The sequence below is a fragment of the Phocoena phocoena genome, chromosome 2, assembly GCF_963924675.1.
Source record: "Phocoena phocoena chromosome 2, mPhoPho1.1, whole genome shotgun sequence".
NCBI classification, from domain to species: domain Eukaryota; kingdom Metazoa; phylum Chordata; class Mammalia; order Artiodactyla; family Phocoenidae; genus Phocoena; species Phocoena phocoena.
This window is the reverse complement of record NC_089220.1, coordinates 7,717,755-7,736,398: the sequence shown is the minus strand read 5'-3', so window position 1 is coordinate 7,736,398 and position 18,644 is coordinate 7,717,755. Positions and strand designations below refer to the sequence as shown.

Genomic DNA, 18,644 nt, shown 5'->3' with positions numbered 1-18,644 from the left:
GGTGACTTTTGTAATTGTGGGTCATGTTGGTGAGGCTTTGGAGCCAGGGAATCCTCAGTGCAGATTTCTATTGTTCGGCCACTTAGTAGGTATATGACCTTGGACAGGTTGCTTAACTTGGCTGAGCCTTAATTTTGTCATCTGTAAAATGGGGATGATAATGTAATCTTCATGGAGTTGTGAGGATGGATGGAAGCCTATGTGTAAAGCATCTACTATCTTGCCATAAATACTCTTTCCCTTTCCTCAAATGTTAACTGTCTTGTGTTTTCAGTGTCTACTGTGTTCTTATGCCATCAACATTGACCTTTGTAAACTCCTCATTGCATTTGTATAGAGTATGCATTCTAATTGGATGTACCTTTCCCCCTCAGCTTCATAGAGCAATTCTTTTGTTGTTGCTAAATAGCATTTTTAGTCATAGATGATATTATACCACTGGAACTTTAAATATTTTCTTGAAAGTAATTGCATGGATCATTTTATTTATTGCTTCCTCTCCTAAGTTAAGAGATAATCAAAAGGATTGAGCACGTATAAATTAGAATTAACAGATGTCCTTTATTTAAGTTTTGGAGTAAGTAGGAATTTGAATAGCATCTTTGTTGCACAGAAGCTTTCCTTAGTGAAAAGGTTTTTAGCACTTCTAGGATTATAATGAATGTTGCTTTGTTTTGTATTATAGTGAAAATGCCTCGTGTAAAAGCAGCTCAGGCTGGAAGACAGGGCCCTGCAAAGAGACGTCTTGCAGAACATTTTGCAGCCGGGGAGATAATCACGGACATGAACAAAAAGGAATGGAAACTAGGATCATCCATTGGCCAAGGTGGCTTTGGTTGTATATATCTTGGTAAGTGTATGACTACTTCTAATTGTCAGTCCGAAGATGTATATGCTTTGTTATCAAAATATTGATAGTTTCTTAGTTGCAAACTTTTACAGGATGTTTCTAATAATCTACAGTCAACAAGATATTGTATAATTAGGCAAAAATGCATCTGTGACCTGGGAGTGGAGAAGACAGTTGATTTAATCACAGTAGAAACAGGATAAAATATCTGTAATATTGTCATTAGTGAGCATATGGCTTTAGATTTTTAAGATATTCTATATAACATTCATCTCCTTTGAGACCCAAAGAAAGCCATACCTTTCTTTCCCCACCTCCACCCAATTAGGATGTATTCCCTTTGTTTTGGTTTAATTTGGAGATTTTCAGATCTTTAATAGGTATGGATTTACCTTTTCTTTTTATGCAACCCTAATAGTCATCATAGTGGAATTTAGGAGAATGACCTAGAAGTTGCATATTAGGCCTGAAATGTGCTATTTAATTAGCATACTTACCCTGAAATCTGGGGGGACCCATTGTGGAACCCTGGGATTCTGTAAGTTAACTAATTGGTTGATTTAAAAAATATTTTACGTGATTGCTTCTAAAGCTGTCTGCTCCACCAGGAATATTAGTAGTGACACAGTGCATTTCATAATTGCTTTTGATATTTCTTTCTAACTTTTCCGTTATATATTCTTACTCCACCTCTCATCTTGATTTAATTATTTGATTTCTGCCATGCGGTTTATAAAATTTTATTTTTAGCAGTGAACGCTTTTTTATTTTCAAGCAACATCTTAACTCAGAATACTAATATTAATACTAGATTAGCGTCATGTGAAAACTTATTAGAGCTGTACATTTTCGGGTCCCACCCCAGACCTGCAAATCCCCACCTGTAGGAAATGTGATTGAACAAGCCCTCCAGGGGATTCAAATGCCTGGGAAAGTTTGAGAACCACTGACATAGATAAAAAAGAGCAGCAGCTCTTACTCAAGAGGTGTCTGACTCAACCGGGACCAATAGGCTGTAGTTGGTTAGCTGCAGTCTCTAGAGGTATGTTCATGAAACATAGTTTAAAAACCAGCGCTTTACTGTATTTTATAATCTCTCTAGGCTAGTGGCACCTGTCTTTGGGGAAATAGTTGTAGATTCTTTAGTTTTGTTTGGAACCAAACCTATTCCAGTGAACAAGGCTATCTGACTTAAGCCGAAAGCCCTCATAAATCATGAAAGGTTAGGGCTATATTAGCCAGGTATATATTTTTGACCTTGTGATTTAGAGATGGCAGATAATATAAGCTCTCCCTACCACAGAATGTGTGGACTTAGGACATCCTATATTAGGGATGGGAACTTGTCTTAAAGCAAGCAAATTCTTCATTTTGTATTATTAGTTAGTTTGCTTTTGTAACCTTTGGCAAATTTGCAACTTGCTTTGCATGTGTGCTAGCTGTTTTATTTGTGTTTGTATTTATCATCAGAAAGTGCCACCTAATAATATTTTTTAAATCTAATGGTTTGACAAATTTCTGTGGCAAAACTTTGCTTTTTGAAAACTGGATCGATCAACCTGGAGAAGGCATTTGCTTTAATACTGCTGCCTCCACTTTATCTCTCTGTGCCCACTGACACCAAAACAGCCACATTCAAGATCATCAGCAATTTCTAATGATAATTTTCTGCTAAAACGTTGCTTCTGAATTTTGTTTAGATACTTTCTGCAGCATTTGATACTGTGCATCTTTCTTTCACATAAAAGTTGCTTCCATTGCCTTTCATGATAACATACTTTCACCTCTCTTTTTCTCCTACCTCTCTGGCTATGCTAAGTCATCTTGGTAAGTACTTCTGTGTTCTCCAGCTTTCCTTCCTTGGCTCACTTTTCCTTCTGTCTAGTCTCTCCGAGTGATCTCATCGAGTCTCTTGGCTTCTGTTACTGTCTCTTTACTGCTGATTTCCAGATCTTTTATCTGTGGCTAAGGACGTGATCCCCTGAGTCCAAGCCCGTAGCCAGTGAGTGGCCTATAAGGAATCTCTGTTTGGATGACCCACAGGCATGTCTAAAATTTATATCATCCTCTTTCATCTCGTGATTCTCTTATGATCAGGAGAGGAGTATCTGAATGAATGACACCCCTCAAGCCAGACTGGGAAGGCATTCTCAAGTATTGCTTCACTCGTGTTCCCAGTACTTCATCTGGTCCTGTTGCTTTAACTGTCTGACTTCTCAGATCCATTGATTTCTCTCTATCTCTGCTGATAACTGCCTTAGTGCAGGTCATTTTCATGTCTTGTCTGGATTCTCACTATGGCTGTGAATTTTCTCTGCTCAGCCTTGCCCCCTTGCATCCTATTATTCACGCTGTGGCTTGGGTGATCTAGTCTATTTAAACTTTAATGGCTCCCCAGTGCCCTTAGGATAAAGCATCAAACTTTGAGAATGGCATACCAGACCCTTCATGTAGTTCGGTCCCTATGTAACTTTTCTCTTCATCCCTTTTATTTCCTCAAAAATCTGTTCTTTGACTATCATGCTGCCCTTTGCCTCTTGCTCTTTGTGTGTGATTCTTCTTTTGCTTCATTTTTCCAAAGCTGAGCTTAGGGCAGGTGCTATCTGTGTATAATACCCCTCTGTTAACCCTTTCATAGTACTTTCCATGCTGCCCTGAAATTACTTTTCTTTCTTCCAGAATAAACATGTCCTCCTTGGCAGTGAGACAGTTCTTCTTATTGTTTTCCTAGTGCCTGGCATACTTTGCAGTATGTGTTGTTTGAATGAACTATTGAACTTCCCTTTTCCCCCTTTTCTCATTCGAATTGTGCAGTATTATTGGGATGCTATACTTATTTTAATATTTTGTGCACTAAATGCTGATTTTAAAAAATTTAACCTTGCTTTATTATTAATTCAGTATCTAAGTGATGTGTTCCTTGGGGCTGTTCCTTAAGGAGCTCAGACTTATTCATTTGCCCATTTAGCCATTTTTATGACTTGGTGTTCCCTTTGTAGTCTGAAGTATTTTAGCTTCAGCCTTTTCACAATACTGCTGCTTCCCAGCTGATTGGTGGTTTCTTGGTTTCCTTTGCCTGTCCCTCTTCATCTCTTCAGCTTCTAATGTGAGAATGCCTTAGGGCTCAGTCCTAGGATTTCTTCTTTTCTCTGTCTGCGCTCATTCCCTAGGGGTTCTTCCATTTTCATGGCTTTAAATGAATAGCATTTCTATCTTGATGACTCTCAAATTTCTTTCTCCAACTTGGACCACTTTTCTGAACTTAAGACTTGTATGTCAGCTGCCTATTTAACACCTGAACTTGGATGTTTAATAAGCATCTCAAACTTAAGGCACCCCAAAGCACCAGCTCCTCCTGCAATTTTCTCTGTCTTAGTAAGTAGCAACTTTTTCTTTCCAGTTGCTCAGGCCAAAAACTTGGAGTCATCCTTATCTCTTTTTTCCCCTCTTATCCTCTATAACTAATTCATGAGCAAATCTTGTTGGCTCTTCTTTAAAAATACATCCACAATCTGACCACTTATCACCGCCTTGTCTGCTACCACTCTGGTTCAAGCCACCACCATTTCTCACCCAGAGTGTTGTAGTAGCCTAACTGATCTCCCTGCTTCTGCCCTTGCCCTCCACCCTCCATTCTCCACAAAGCCGCCTGGAGAATTCTTTAGAAAATCAAAGTCTGAGCTTACCATTCCTCTCTTAAAACCTTCCAGTGACTCGCCATCTCATTCATAGCAACAGCTTTAGGTCACCTATCCATTTCATTGTATTTGTTCTCTGCTGCTTTTCTGATCTCTGACCCCTGTTACTTTCCACCTCACTTACTCTTCTCCAGCTACATCAGGGCCTTTGTGCTGGTCGGCCTGGAATGTTCTCGCAGATATTTACGTGGCTTATTCCCTCACAGTCTTCAGACCAGTGCTTCAGTGACACCCTGTCAGTGAGGTTTCTCTTACTAACTTGCAACACTCTCTACCTTCCCTTCCTGCTTAATTTTTCCTCTCTAGCACTTACTCCCATCAAACATACTTTATATTTTAATTGTTGTCTGTGTCCTACCACTGAAATGTTAGTTTCATAAGAGTAGAGATTGTTTTTTCCTGTTTACTGCTAAATCCATTTCCTAGAAACTGGCATGTAGTAGGTATCTGGTAAAAAATATGTGTTTAATGAATATGGGCAACCTTATATTCCTAACTCAGCATTTCAGGGCAACTGTGCTTCTTTATTTGCATGAAGTAAAATGATACCACATTAAAATTATTCTGGATGGCAGTTCAAAGTTCTCGTGCCAGTATCCTGAACTGTTGATCTTGATGAATTTTTTTCTCCCAAACGAATGTTTTTTAGAGCTTTAGCTCCCTCTTTTCTTACCTTCCTAATGCTCCTTCTTAAAAGGATTCCCTAGTTTGTTAAATTTAAGAAATTGTATCAGTCATCATCCTTTTGGGAATTCACAGCATACATTAGCATATCAAAGGCCATGAGTACTTTTGAATTAAAGAAGTCTTTAACTCAGTTTTTCATACTTAATTGATGATCATGTTGAAGACAGCAATTGTAAGATGCCTTCCAATTTCAGACATGTTAAATCGTGAAAAAAAGTTTTAAAATTGATGAAATACACAGTAATGATATCCTGAGACACACATTTGGGAGCTGAAATTTATTCTATTAAGAGGTTATAGATACACAGATCTAAATACTAATAAAGGGTTAGTAACAGGCTATTTATAATAATGCTACTTCTTGTTCTGATATTACATATGTCACTTTTTCAAACAGCTGATATGAATTCTTCAAAATCGGTGGGCAGCGATGCACCCTGTGTTGTAAAAGTGGTAAGGAAATATTTCAGCTGATTGTTTTCTTTGCTGTTGATTTAGTTGTAGTATTTATTTTGTAAAACATTCTTTTTGATAACTAGAATTAACTAAACCATAAGTTACTACATTTTTAGTAATGTTTCATAAATATTAAATGAGACACAAAAGTAGCTTTATAGTTTTAAATAATTTGAGTTCAAAAATTCTCTCCCCTCTCTTTTGAGTTAGAGTGGCACTAGTATCTGTGGAAAAAAAATGCATGAAAGCCTGGAGTTTTGCAGATGTGGAATAAAAATATTCAGCTCATTCTTTTTATTTCAGCTATATTTACAACAGATGAGATGCTTTTTATATTTATATCCTGCAAGACTGTACTACTTTAATGAAATTTTATTGTATTTTATCTTGCATTTGCTTCTGAACTTACATTTGGTCAATTTTTTCTTTTTATTTCCAATTATCTTTCCTCCCCTTTCATTTTAGTAAATGAAATTATTTATTTGTGGTCACTTTGAAACTTCTTTTTGCTATACTGACGTTGAAATTAGTTTGTAACGAGTGAAGGTAGACAGTATCCTGTCTAACGTAGGCATACTCTGAATAGCCAGGTCAATTTATACATTGGTGCACTAAATATTTTAACTACTATTTAAACATTTTAATGTTTTTTAACTACTATTTTTAGTAGTTAATTTAACTACTATTATTTTGTAGGCATTTTAACTACTATTTTTTTGTTAGGATGCAAGGTAGTATGCATCTTTTTGCTTGCCAACATTTGTAAGTCCCCTCTTTCAAAGTTCTTTAGTACATGTGAAGAACATGTTTTTGTTAAATAGAAGAGGTAACAGGGTCTGTTATTTGGGCAAATTACCACATAAGTCCCCTCACCCTGCTTTATTTTCCTAAAGGCTACAGACTTTCGAATTAGAATCACCCCAAGGTCTTTTGGTTTGATTTGTTTTATTTTACTCTCTTTTTAAAAAAGAGTATATTTGATCTCTTATGAGTTAATAACTCTTTTGGGCCTGAATTGTTTTAGTGATTGTTTTCACCAACTTTTTATGCAGGCATAATTTTTCCAAGGAAATAAATAAACACAATTTGAATACTTTTGACAAATGCATATACCTGTATACCCCAACCCCTATTAAAATACAGAGCATTTCCATCATCCCCAAACTACTACTTTTGTCTTTTTCTGGTCAAACCCCTAATTTCCCACACCCTTGGAGGAAACCGTTTGTCTGAGGTTTTTTTATGTTTTTTTTGTTTTTGTTTTTGTTCTGCTGTGGATTAGTTACTCCTGTTCTAGAATGTCATATAAATGGTATTTATACAGTACATTACTGTTTTGTCTCTGATTACTTACATTCAACATAGTGTATTGAAGGCTCATTTATATTGTTGGCATTTCAATTGCTTGGTCAGTTCTACTGCTCAGTAATATATCATAGCCATACTAGAGTTTGTTTTCCATCTCCTGTTGATAGACACGTGGATTGTTTCCAGTTTTTGGCTGTTATGAATAGAGCTTCTATAAACATTCTTGTACAAGTATTTTTGTTTTTCTTGGATCAATACCTTATAAATTTATAAGAAGTACCAGACAGATTTCCAAAGTGGTTTTTACCATTTTACAAAACGTATGAGAGTTCTGGGTGCTCCGTGTTCCCCTCAACACTTGGAGCTGTCGGGTGTGTTTGTTTTAGCCATGATATCAGAAGTGCAGTAGTGTCTCATAGTTTTAGTTTATATTTACTTAATGACTGATTTTGAGCACTTTTTCATCATGCTTATTGGCCATTCATATATTTTCCTTTGTGGAGTGCCTCTTCAGTCTTTTGTGGCCAACCCCCCCCCCCTTTTTTTTTTAATAACTAGGTTGTTTTGCTTTTCATAATTTGGTAGTAAGAGAGTTGTTCTGGATACAAGTTCTTTCTTAGATTTATATGTTGTAAATCTTTTCTCCCAGTTTGTAGTTTGCCTGTTTACTTTCTGAATACTTTTTCTGCATCTACTGAGGTGGATCATAGGATGTTCTTCCTTTATTCTGTTAATGTGGCAGTTATATTGATTGATATCTGAGCAGTGAACTAACTTTGTATTCTTAACATACACTCCACTTAGTTATGATGTATTATGCTTTTTACATAATGCTGGAATTGATTTGCTAATATTTTGTTAAGGATTTTTATTTTTTGTTCATGAGGGATATTGGTCTTTAGTTTTTTTCTAATATTCTGAAGATTAAAACATTTCTCATCTCATTGTTTGGTGCTGGTGTCAGGGTTTTTGGTGCACTGGGTTTGGTCTCCCCTTCTGGCCACACAGCATCGTAAGTGTCCTGTCATGGGGCTCACTTAGCTTGTTTCCTGTCTTTAGAAGTCACAGTCCTATACTGCCTATTTTGTCTAATGTATGAGAATAGTAATTTCCTATATTTTGTCCAATTTTTGTATTTGTTTACAGTAGGAGGGCTAATTGGATGCCGGCTATTCCGCATGCCTGTAGGTAGAAGTAACGCTGGTAACTTTAGGGGGGGCGGGTTATTGGTTTGTTTCTCCTGCTATTTCACTTTTCTTCATGCCTTTTCATGAAGTAGTGAATAACATTCCTTTTGAAATATTTAGTTTGCTGCTATATCAGAGGAACAAAAGTTCTTACTACTAAATTGGGTCATTTGCATGGAATATTATCTGCATTTGTCTTTGATATGACAATATTAAAATATTAAAATCTATGGGTAAGATTAGTTTCTTTTTAGGATCTTTAAATAGTGTCCATTGTGAGGAGAAAGCAAGTCCCCTTATGACTTCTCACCTTCATGAGGTTCAGAAAACGCAGTTCCCTCTGACCACGCGGCAGCTTCTTCCCCTGCACGGTCATTTCTGTGTCGCGGAAGGAAAGTGTGCCTGAGCCGTGCCTCATAGGTGGGCCTGCTGTGTCACCATGTCTTTTTTCTTCTATATAACCTGAGCTTCTTTAAATTGTGTTCTATTTTAGAATGACAATATTCTTCTTCATTATGAGTAATCCTAAGTGTTTTATTTGTTATTCAATGTATGTAGCTTTACTTCTACTATCTTTTTCACTTACAGAGTTATGAAAGAGAATGGATAGAAACAAGTATTTCCTAACTGCTAAAGGTAGCAAATTACTTTACATTTCTAAGTTTAAAACCAGTTGTTACCAACCCTAGTTCAGTACTCTGTGTCTCCCATCTCCTAATTTAGTTCTGTTTCCATTAGCCTATATTACTCCTTCTCTTTGTAATTAGGACAATGATAAATATTCAGTTGATTTCTCTTTTGCATTTAGTATTTCAGTAACATTTTCAAGGTTGTGGCTTGTCTGTGATCCTGGAAGAATGCCATAAACAAAACAATGTTGACTTTTTCTTTCCTCTCTAAGGGACCGTTTAGTGACTGCTGTTGGCTTGTTTCTTCCCTAATACCTGTCTTTTCTGAACTCCTTTAAACCTCTGTAGCACTCATTCTATTTCCATTTATTTTACAATTTCACTTGCTAATATCCTTTCAGGCCACTACTTGTTTTAGTTTATGTGTTTATTTTATCTCCCTAACTGGATTTTAAGGGTTTTTTTGTTTTGTTTTGTTGTGTTTTGTTTTTTTGCGGTATGCGGGCCTCTCACTGTTGTGGCCTCTCCCGTTGCGGAGCACAGGCCCCGGACGCGCAGGCTCAGCGGCCATGGCTCACGGGCCCAGCCGCTCCGCGGCATGTGGGATCCTCCCAGAATGGGGCACGAACCCACGTCCCCTGCATCGGCAGGTGGACTCTCAACCACTGCGCGACCAGGGAAGCCCTGGATTTTAAGTTTTTGATGATAAGGACCTTGTTTTAAATTTTGTTTTCTTTATGCCACCCTTAAATGCCTATGTTATCCTTTTGAAAACTTTTTAGGCATCATTGCTTACCACCTTGCAACTTCCTGATGCCACCTACTTCTGCCTCTTGTCTATGCCTTTTAGTGCAGGCCTGTATGCATGATTTACCTTCACTTCTGACAGGCATTGCCATAGCTCTGTCCATTACTGTTCTGCAGTTCTTACATTCTCAGAGCTTTGTAGTATTAAAAGTCAAAATGGTTCACCAAATATATAAAATGATTATCACTTCTTTCCAGTATTAAAATCAGAACTATTTACAAACACTTGCCATTTTAACCTCAGAAGCTATTAAATATCATGTTTTCAAAGAACATGTACTACTCTTTGGGGAAATTTCATAATTAATTACCAAAAAAAAGCAAGATAACAAAATTATTTATGGTATAGAGGTAATTTTATAAAATAGCTATATATGGAGAAAATATATCAAAATATTTTCATATTTTCTAAAGTGAGCACGTATTTTATCTTTAGAGAAAGAAAAAAACTCAGCAAATGTTAATTAAGAAATAATCAAAGGCAAATTGATTTTTTTTTTTTTGCGGTACGCGGGCCTCTCACTGTTGTGGCCTCTCCCATTGCGGAGCACAGGCTCCGGACGCGCAGGCTCAGCGGCCATAGCTCACGGACGGGCCCAGCCGCTCCGCGGCACGTGTGATCCTCCCGGACCGGGGCACGAACCCGTGTCCCCTGCATCGGCAGGCGGACTCTCAACCACTGCGCCACCAGGGAAGCCCCGGCAAATTGATTTTTAATGTGAAATTAGACTTAATAGTGTGAGAGCATATCAAATCAAACAGTGGTTCTCAGCTCTGGTTCTACAGGATAATTAGAATCTCTTGGTACAGGGCCTGGTGGTTGGTATTTTTAGTGAAGTCTCGTGAAAGGGATTCTTTTGTGCATCAAGGTTGAGAACCACTGGTAGAGTCTGCTGCACAGAGCGCCTTCATTATTTTCAGTGGACTCCTGTGCGCATGCTCGTGTTTACCTTTGTGTGGGGATCCTTTTATTCAGCAGCGGCGCCAAGTACGCTGTGCTTCTCGTAGGGCTTCCGTGTTAATGTGGAAGACTTGTTAGAACATTTGGTTGCTTCTCATACGGGTATCTGCTCTGTTAAAGAGCTCCAAATATTAACCCACACATTTCTTACATTTGGTCTTGAAATGAAGTTAGGACTAACATATTTACAATAGGTGTTTCGGTACATACTAAGTACATTTTCTCTCCTCCCGAATGACTGTGTCTGGTTTCGTTTAGGGCCTTAATCCTTACTGATTTACGGGAGCAGCCTTGGAGTCGTGGTGCTGGGTCACAGGAGATGGCAAACTTGTATTCTCTGCCTCTGGATAACTGGGAGACACTATCTGTATTTTAGTTCAGGAAAGTAAATGTGCAGAGAGAAATGGTAAATTGATCATTAAAATATTGGATAATGCAAGGAGAAAAATTTCCTCTTGTGATTTCTGGTTAATGGATTGTATAATAAATTAGTTCTTTCAGTCACCCTTTGCAGTCATGCCAGTGAGCTAATAGCAGAATTGGAGGCCAGGCTTTTGGATCTTATATTCTAACAGTTCTTTATATCATAGTCCTTTTCCAACATGTACTGATAGAAATCTGTGTTCCGAAGTTCTCTGGAAAAAAGTTTGCAGACTGATGTTTAATTTCCCTCATTGATGTTATGAGAAGTGACCTGAATTTTTAATTCATATCTCATAATTCTTTGGTAGGAAGGAGAAACTTTATACAGCTTCATTTTTAAATGGCAGCCAGTTGCTTTTAGATGGTGCCATTGAAATATATCACATTTTAATCTTTTTTCTGTTGTCATCTTCATTTTGACACTTAGAAGTCTTAAAGAAACGTTTAGTGATATTCTAGTTAAAATGTCAGTCCCAATTTCTTTTCTAAATCTTGGCTATTACAGAGTTGGCAAAGTATTTTAGATTTGAAATATGTTAATAAAATTTTAGTTATGAGTTAAGGTATTTTCTTTAACAGAAATAGCTAGCTTTGGCTCAAGTGCAATGCCAAGGAAGTAGCTCCTTTATTTTGTTATAATGGAATCTTATTGGATTAGAAAAAGTATGAAATGAGCTCAAAGAGTCTTCATTGTAATGGGGCTTTCAATATAATAGCCTGATTTATATAGGTTGATTCTCATTACTATAAGTTTAATAAATTATTGCCTGAAGGAAAGCTTGAGAATTAAAGTTGATATGACATAGATTGAAACTGAATAAATCAGACTTTTATACTGATGGTAATAAGCCAGGATTAGTCTTAGGAAAACCCCTTTCAGACCTGAATTGTGTTAATGAGCTACTCTAAAAGTTAGCCTTTGGAGAGTAACTTTACCAAAATTCCTTTCCTGAATTTCCATTTCTTTTTTCATTCTTACACTGAGTTTGTTACTCCTGCTGAAGGCCTGTTCTCAGCCATGGGCTCTAAACATTCACAGGTGTCTGTCTAGCTCCCACTGCTGCAAGGAAAGGAACCACAGGTTATGGTGAAACTCAAGGTAATGAGTCCACAAATTAGAGATTTGGCATACCTTAGTAGATTGGTTAGTTTTTACTTCTTAAGGGGTAATGACAGGCCAAACCCTTGTATACCATTCTCTTCCAAGGCTGGGCTGTAAAGTATACTTACTTGTAACAAACAAGGCTAGCTTATTTTCAGGTTCTGATCCCAGTGCTATATACGTTGCTCTTTTGCTGTCCAGTATTCTTAACTGGCTGCGGCCTGACTCTTTGCATATTGCCTAATCAATCTTCCTATAAGTACTTTAACTAGGGATTTCTATTTTTCTGAACTGTAAGAAATCTGAGGTATTAGAACTGTGCGTTTAGAGTAGTTCTGTTTAAACCTTAAGGAGCAAAATTCACTTCTATGAGAGTGAGAGTATCTTGAATAAAAAAAGGTGAACATATTTTACTTTCTTCCCGTACTTTCTTCCCGTACTTCCTAAAAGGAAAGCCGCCCCAAAATTAGTTTAGAAATGTTAGCTTCCTTATTTGAACTTTTTGCTACTTTTCAAAATTTCTTCCCGTACTTCCTAAAAGGAAAGCCGCCCCCAAATTAGTTTAGAAATGTTAGCTTCCTTATTTGAAGTTTTTGCTACTTTTCAAAATTTTTCTCAGATTCTCAATAAACAAGATAATATCAACATAAAATATCAAACAAGTATTAATCAGTTTTAGACAAAGTTTACTGTATAAAAAGTCCACAAAATTATAATATCTTTCTCACCACTCCAGATTTATTTAACAAGGCAGAACTCCCAACAGGCTGATATTTCTCACTTGTCAAATAGCTTTTTGTGAATATAAGAGTCTTTGCAAATAATTTTAACTGTTAATATCCCTTAAGAATATGAAACAAGTGTAGTTTAGTAAAGTTGATGGAAAACAATTCTTATTGAGCCTTATTTTCCTCTTGACTTTAAATTATCATGTGGGAAGTAAATTGTAGGGCTCCTTAGTTTGAAAATCATGAGAATCAGTGTCAGGAAAGGATACACTTACATGGACAGTGCTTGTTTGCTCTGGGAGTTCCAGAACACTCTTCTTTGTGATAAGGTTGGTTTTCTGCCAGTTTTGATAATAGATAAAATTGTAACGAGAAACAGGAAAGGAATGGGATTTTGCCACTAATTGATTAAATCAGGTATTGAAATTTTATTATTCAGTAAATCTCAGAAATATCTTGTAGCCCTTTGGTGAAACAGTTAACATGGTTGCTGATCTTTACTTAAGAGAAAGTTAATGATGAAAATAAGGTTAACAATTTTTCTTAAACTTCTGCAAAGACTGGGCTGTATATCTGATTTTGTATAGTTTATCACATGTAGAAATGGAACTTGAGAGAAATATAAGACTTACGGACTCTTCTGAGACTATCTGAAACATTTTTGAAGAGTTTTACTTAATCTTAAACATATTTTATAAACTGAAGTATCAAAATCGTATTGTTTGGAAAGAAAATTGATTTATTAATCTTTTTTGAAGGTTCATTGAAAATTACTCAGTAATTTTAACTACTGCTTGTGCTAATGAACTCTTTTGTTTTAAGGAACCCAGTGACAATGGACCTCTTTTTACTGAATTAAAGTTCTACCAGCGAGCTGCCAAACCAGAACAAAGTAAGAAATACAGTACACATACGTTTGCGCTTTTAAAATGACCACTGGTTTGGTTTTGTTTAAGCCAAGACTAGAACATTGGATCTTAAATTATGATGTTTTGTTACTTTTTACTTCACAGATAAATTCTATTTAAATGAGAAATCTCATTTCTCATGTATGAAATGTATGAAATGTACATACATTTTCATACAAATGTATGAAAGAATTTTGATCTCTTAACAGGTGTATTATGATAAGATTTCACTTATATTGATAATATAGAGTTTATAAATAATATATGATTTAGGAAATATTGTTAAAAGTTGAGAATTAACCCTAATCCATGAGTATGCCTCAAGGGTCTCCAAATCTTTTTTTGAGTGTTTTTCTAAATTCTGGAGACCATGACCTGCAGGGATTCGATCACTTATGAACTAGAAGACTACCAAGGGAGAAAGCAGGACCTCTTCTAGCTATCCTTGTCCTCCTGTCCTCCAATCCCCTTCTCACCTTCCGTCCCCTCTAAAAATCCACGGAATCTCCTGGTAGGATGGTATCAGGCTTGGGAATCTCTCGAGGGGCTTCTCTCTCTCCTCTAGCTTGATTTCCTGGTTGAGGACTTTTAGAATGAGGTAAAAAAACATTTAGATAGGTGTAAAAAGTAAGTCTTTCTGTGGAAACAAGTAAACATTTACATAATTGGAGATATTAATTATAATTGCATGTGGTTTGACTTTTTAAAAAATGTTTTCTGCAGATTTTTCATTTTAAAGACAATGTTTAGGACAGGATAACACAATTTTGTGAGTTAATAAAAATGATTTGATTGTAAAGTACTGTTCATTTGTTGGGTACAATGTATTGTTCACTTTCTTTTTTTACGAATAAAGGTGAAATCTTATTGCATGTATATCTTAGGCGTTCTGTTCTTAATTTTTCTGAGAAAAATTGCTGATGTATAACAATTGAAATCACAAGCATGTGTTTTAATTTGTAGTTCAGAAATGGATTCGTACCCATAAACTGAAGTACCTGGGTGTCCCTAAGTATTGGGGGTCTGGTCTACATGAAAAAAATGGAAAAAGGTAAAAATATGCATGTTTTGTTTTTCTCCTCCCTTTTTGAGCATTCGCAGTTCAGTTGTTTAGTCAACAATTATGTACTGAGCACCTACCTACCGTACTGCTTGGCCTTCACCTGGGTTGTGTGGAATGTATTCAACAGTCTCTCGTCTGGGGGACTTGTACCGAGTGGAAGCAACTGCCTGGAACCCAGCTGACAAGTAGGAACAAAGCCAACTTGCCTGCATTCTTTTTTTCCCTTAAAAATGAATAAGCAAACAAACAGAAAATTCCTTGTTATTTATGTAAAAGGGAGCCCACAGGCTTCAATTTGGCGTTTTCTGTTAGATACATAATCTGCCCACCTTTGTGAGGTTTCAGTCTAGCTGAAGAGAAAAAACAAAGCTGTATGAAACAACCAGACGCCAGTTCAGTGCCAACTTGTGTGATTCTGACTCTTAACATGTCTTAGGAGTTCAGAATGGAGAGAATATTGCTGGCAGAGTTGAGTTGGAGAAAACCTCCAATGCTTTTGATGCATAATTGACACTTTAAAAATATTTAAATGAATGAATGGAGCACCATTCAGCAATGCTGGTAGCTGAGATTTGAAGAGTAGATTTAGTTGGAACTGGGGTATATTGGTTAGGATGCTTTCAGCTGCAGGTAAAGATAAAACTGACTCAGGTCTCTTAAGTAACTGTCAAGTGCCCAGCTTCCTTTATCTTGCCCTTTTGCCCTCTTGGCTTTGTTCTCTATTAATTCTCCATTGTGTGGTCTCAAGGTGGCTGCCCATTTCTAGGCTTCACCTGCAGACACAGTACCCAACAGCAGAAAATGGGATTGCTTCTTGTGAGTTTCACTTTCCTGGCAGGGAAACCTTTCCCAGGGGTCTCGTGGCAGGCTTCCCCCCATGTTTTCTTGGTCAGAGTTTTATCGCTGCTCATGCTTAAACCAGCCACTGGCAAGGGCAGAGTGATCACAGTGATGAGTGGGGGGAAAGCCTGAACCAGAGTGGTGCTCTGTCAGAGAAGAGGGAGAGCAGAGGAGCTGCTGGGGGGGCAGCCAGCGTTGTTCACCAGGAAGTTCTTATCCTGGAACCCAGGCACCTCTGAGGGAGCGTGGGAACTCCCCGGAATGACGAGAGAACATTTTGTTATATGTGGTTTTGCTGGGACAAGTTTCTACAGTTTTTAGAAATTTTCTGGAGAAATAGTATAGAGCAAGGATTAAGTTAAGAGTAAGGATTCTAGAGGCAGACACTTGGTTTCAAATCTGTTTTGCCCCTTAAAATGTGTGTGACTGGGTAAGTAACTTCTTTTTGCCTCAATTTCCTCGTCTGTGAAATAGAGTAACACCTATCCACATAATAAGGGGTATTAAATGTAAAGCTCTTAGAATATGTGTGTTAGCTTTTACTCTCAGAGGGGTCTTTAATCCCTTAAATATTAAGAACTGCTGGTTTAAAAAATCACTGTAGAGAAGGAATAGCATCTCAAGTGGGGAGTAACATGAACACAAGGTCATAATAGGCTTCTGGCCTGCTGGCTGGCCTCTTGGCCATCTTTCTTTTTTTTTTTAATGAATTTTTTTTTCAGACATGACATTATTTTATGCATAATTGGCCATCTTTCTTTAACAAAGAAAGCGGGGACTTGCACACACATGAGAAAGAGAAGGAAATAACTTGGAGAAAGAGGCTGAGGTAGGTAATGAAGATGGGGAGGAAAGGGCTCTTTGGGGCCTGTGTGCAGTAGGTAGTTGGAAGCTACTGCACGTGGCACGTGTTTGAACAAAGGGACAGACACCCTCGAGGTACAGCTGACTCACCATTGACTTGTGGTGACCTTACAACTCAGCCTGTGTCTTCTGTAACACAGAGTGCCTAGAAGTATTTCCTAAACGGGAACATTGATCACCTATAAGATGTTGATTTACTTCTTAGGTTGACGCTCTTAAAAATAACCATTTTTAGTTCTCTTAGTTCTTTTTTTTTTTTGGCTGTGCTGCATGTCGTGTGGGATCTTAGTTCCCCGACCAGGGATTGAACCTGGGGCCCCATGAGTGAAAGTGCCAAGACCTGACCACTGGACTGCCAGGGAATTCCCTCATTTAAGTTCTTACAAAAGTAAAGAAATAGAAAGTAAGATTGTCCTTCCAGCCCCCCTCCCCTGCCAGAATCCTTACTTTCCCCTCTAACTCATCTGAAGTGATATGAATATAAGCGCTTAGAACAGTGTTAGGCTCATAAAAATGTTAGCTGCTATCATTATTAAATCAATTATACTGATTTATATATTCCCATTATTTGCATTGTTTTATCCAAGTCCCCAGGAAAGTATACATCGAAGGTTTTACTTCAGAAAAGTTACTTAAAAGTAGCTTTCCTTTTAGTACTCAGTGGTAGACATATCCTTGCAGAAGAATGTGGTGAAAATTTATATGCAGTATTCAGAATCATGCTTCACTTGATCTGTATAATTTAGACGTGGTGAGGCGATTAAGGGATTGTTGAGAGCAGTGGTGGAGTGATCTGTGAATAAAAACAAAGGTCTACTTCATGTAATATATTAATAGATCTCTGGTTGAATTAACCAGGTGTGCCTTAGCTCCCTTTCAGAGTAACAGCAGAGATTGTATTCTTGTTACCTACATATTATTTCATAATAATTACACAATCACATCACTTATTTGTAAAAACAAATGTGTACATTTGTCCTTGGTCTCATCCCTCAACCTCTCAAAATGTGTTGTACAGAGGAAATCAGGAAGTCAAAATTACTGTTCCCTCTAATATTTTAGAGGTCAGGGTACTGAAAATCGTACAAGAATGAAGACATTTTGCCACTAACTAATTCTGTGACTTTGGACAAATCAATTTACCGCTATAGACATTAATTATTTTATTAAAAGATGTTTAGAAAGATCTCTAATTCTCTTCTACTTCAAAAATAGGTAGAATCTTGAATTTTTTATTTCGCGTGTTGTCTTTTAAATGTTAACTCTTCCTTCCTTACTGAACTTCTCATGTTGTATTTTTATCTTAGAAACCTAAAATATATAAATGGGGTTTTTGGGTCCTACTTATGTTCATTTATTTCGATGTGTTTGGTGTGGTGGTCAGAAGCATGGATCCACCACTTCCTAGAAGACAAATTACTAATGATCAGTTTTCTTCTGCTGTAAAATGGGGCTCATGGGACCTCCTAACCTCATAAGGGTGATGTGAGGTTTAAATGCACTGATACATCTGAAGTGCTTACAATAGTGCTGTTCTCATACCAAGGCTTCAGCAAATGCCAGCTGTAGTTGATGTGATGGTTATTAATCTTATCCCCATTAGAAGGTATTGTGATACATTTTGAGTGTGTTCTTGGTTTTTATTGATTTATTGAATGGTTTAACTAGACAATTCAGAATCTGGAAAACTCTATAAAGATAAAAGTGGTCCACAGAGCAAAAGGTGAACCATGTTACTGCAACTAGGTGATGTTTTTCAGTACACACTGAAATATAACACATGGTTATTGAATCTTAAAATGTGGGTGCTGGAAAAGACCTTAGAAAGCATGAGGCCCTACCTCTCATTTGACACCTATGGAAATAGGGGCCCAAAGAAGAAACGTGACTTGGCCAAGGTGACAGAGTTGGTTTGTGGCAAAACCAAAAATCTTCATGTTGTTCCAGGATATTTACTGTTCCTCAAATCTTATTTGTTGAGTACTTAGTATACAATTCTTTTATACCATTTAAGCAGTTTTATTGCATTTAGCTACTGTTACAGCATCTCTTGACAGTCCTGATTTTAACAGAATGTTAATACTGCTAAAATGTGCCTTAAAAATAGAGAACAGGGCTTCCCTGGTGGTGCAG

At 37.1% G+C, this 18,644-nt stretch overlaps 1 protein-coding gene across 3 annotated transcripts in view; it reads left to right on the top strand.

Annotated features, from left to right (window-relative positions):
- VRK1 (VRK serine/threonine kinase 1) overlaps positions 1-18,644 on the top strand; it is a 78,666-nt gene that overhangs the window by 31,885 nt on the left and 28,137 nt on the right. For 2 of the 3 annotated variants that reach the window (XM_065871331.1, XM_065871329.1), the window contains exons 1-4: positions 691-850; positions 5,633-5,688; positions 13,659-13,728; positions 14,708-14,795. In XM_065871331.1, coding sequence (XP_065727403.1) covers positions 691-850; positions 5,633-5,688; positions 13,659-13,728; positions 14,708-14,795 — 374 coding nt within the window. Of the gene's footprint in view, positions 1-685; positions 851-5,632; positions 5,689-13,658; positions 13,729-14,707; positions 14,796-18,644 lie in introns of those variants that run through there. The other variant, XM_065871330.1, reaches the window with a different exon arrangement.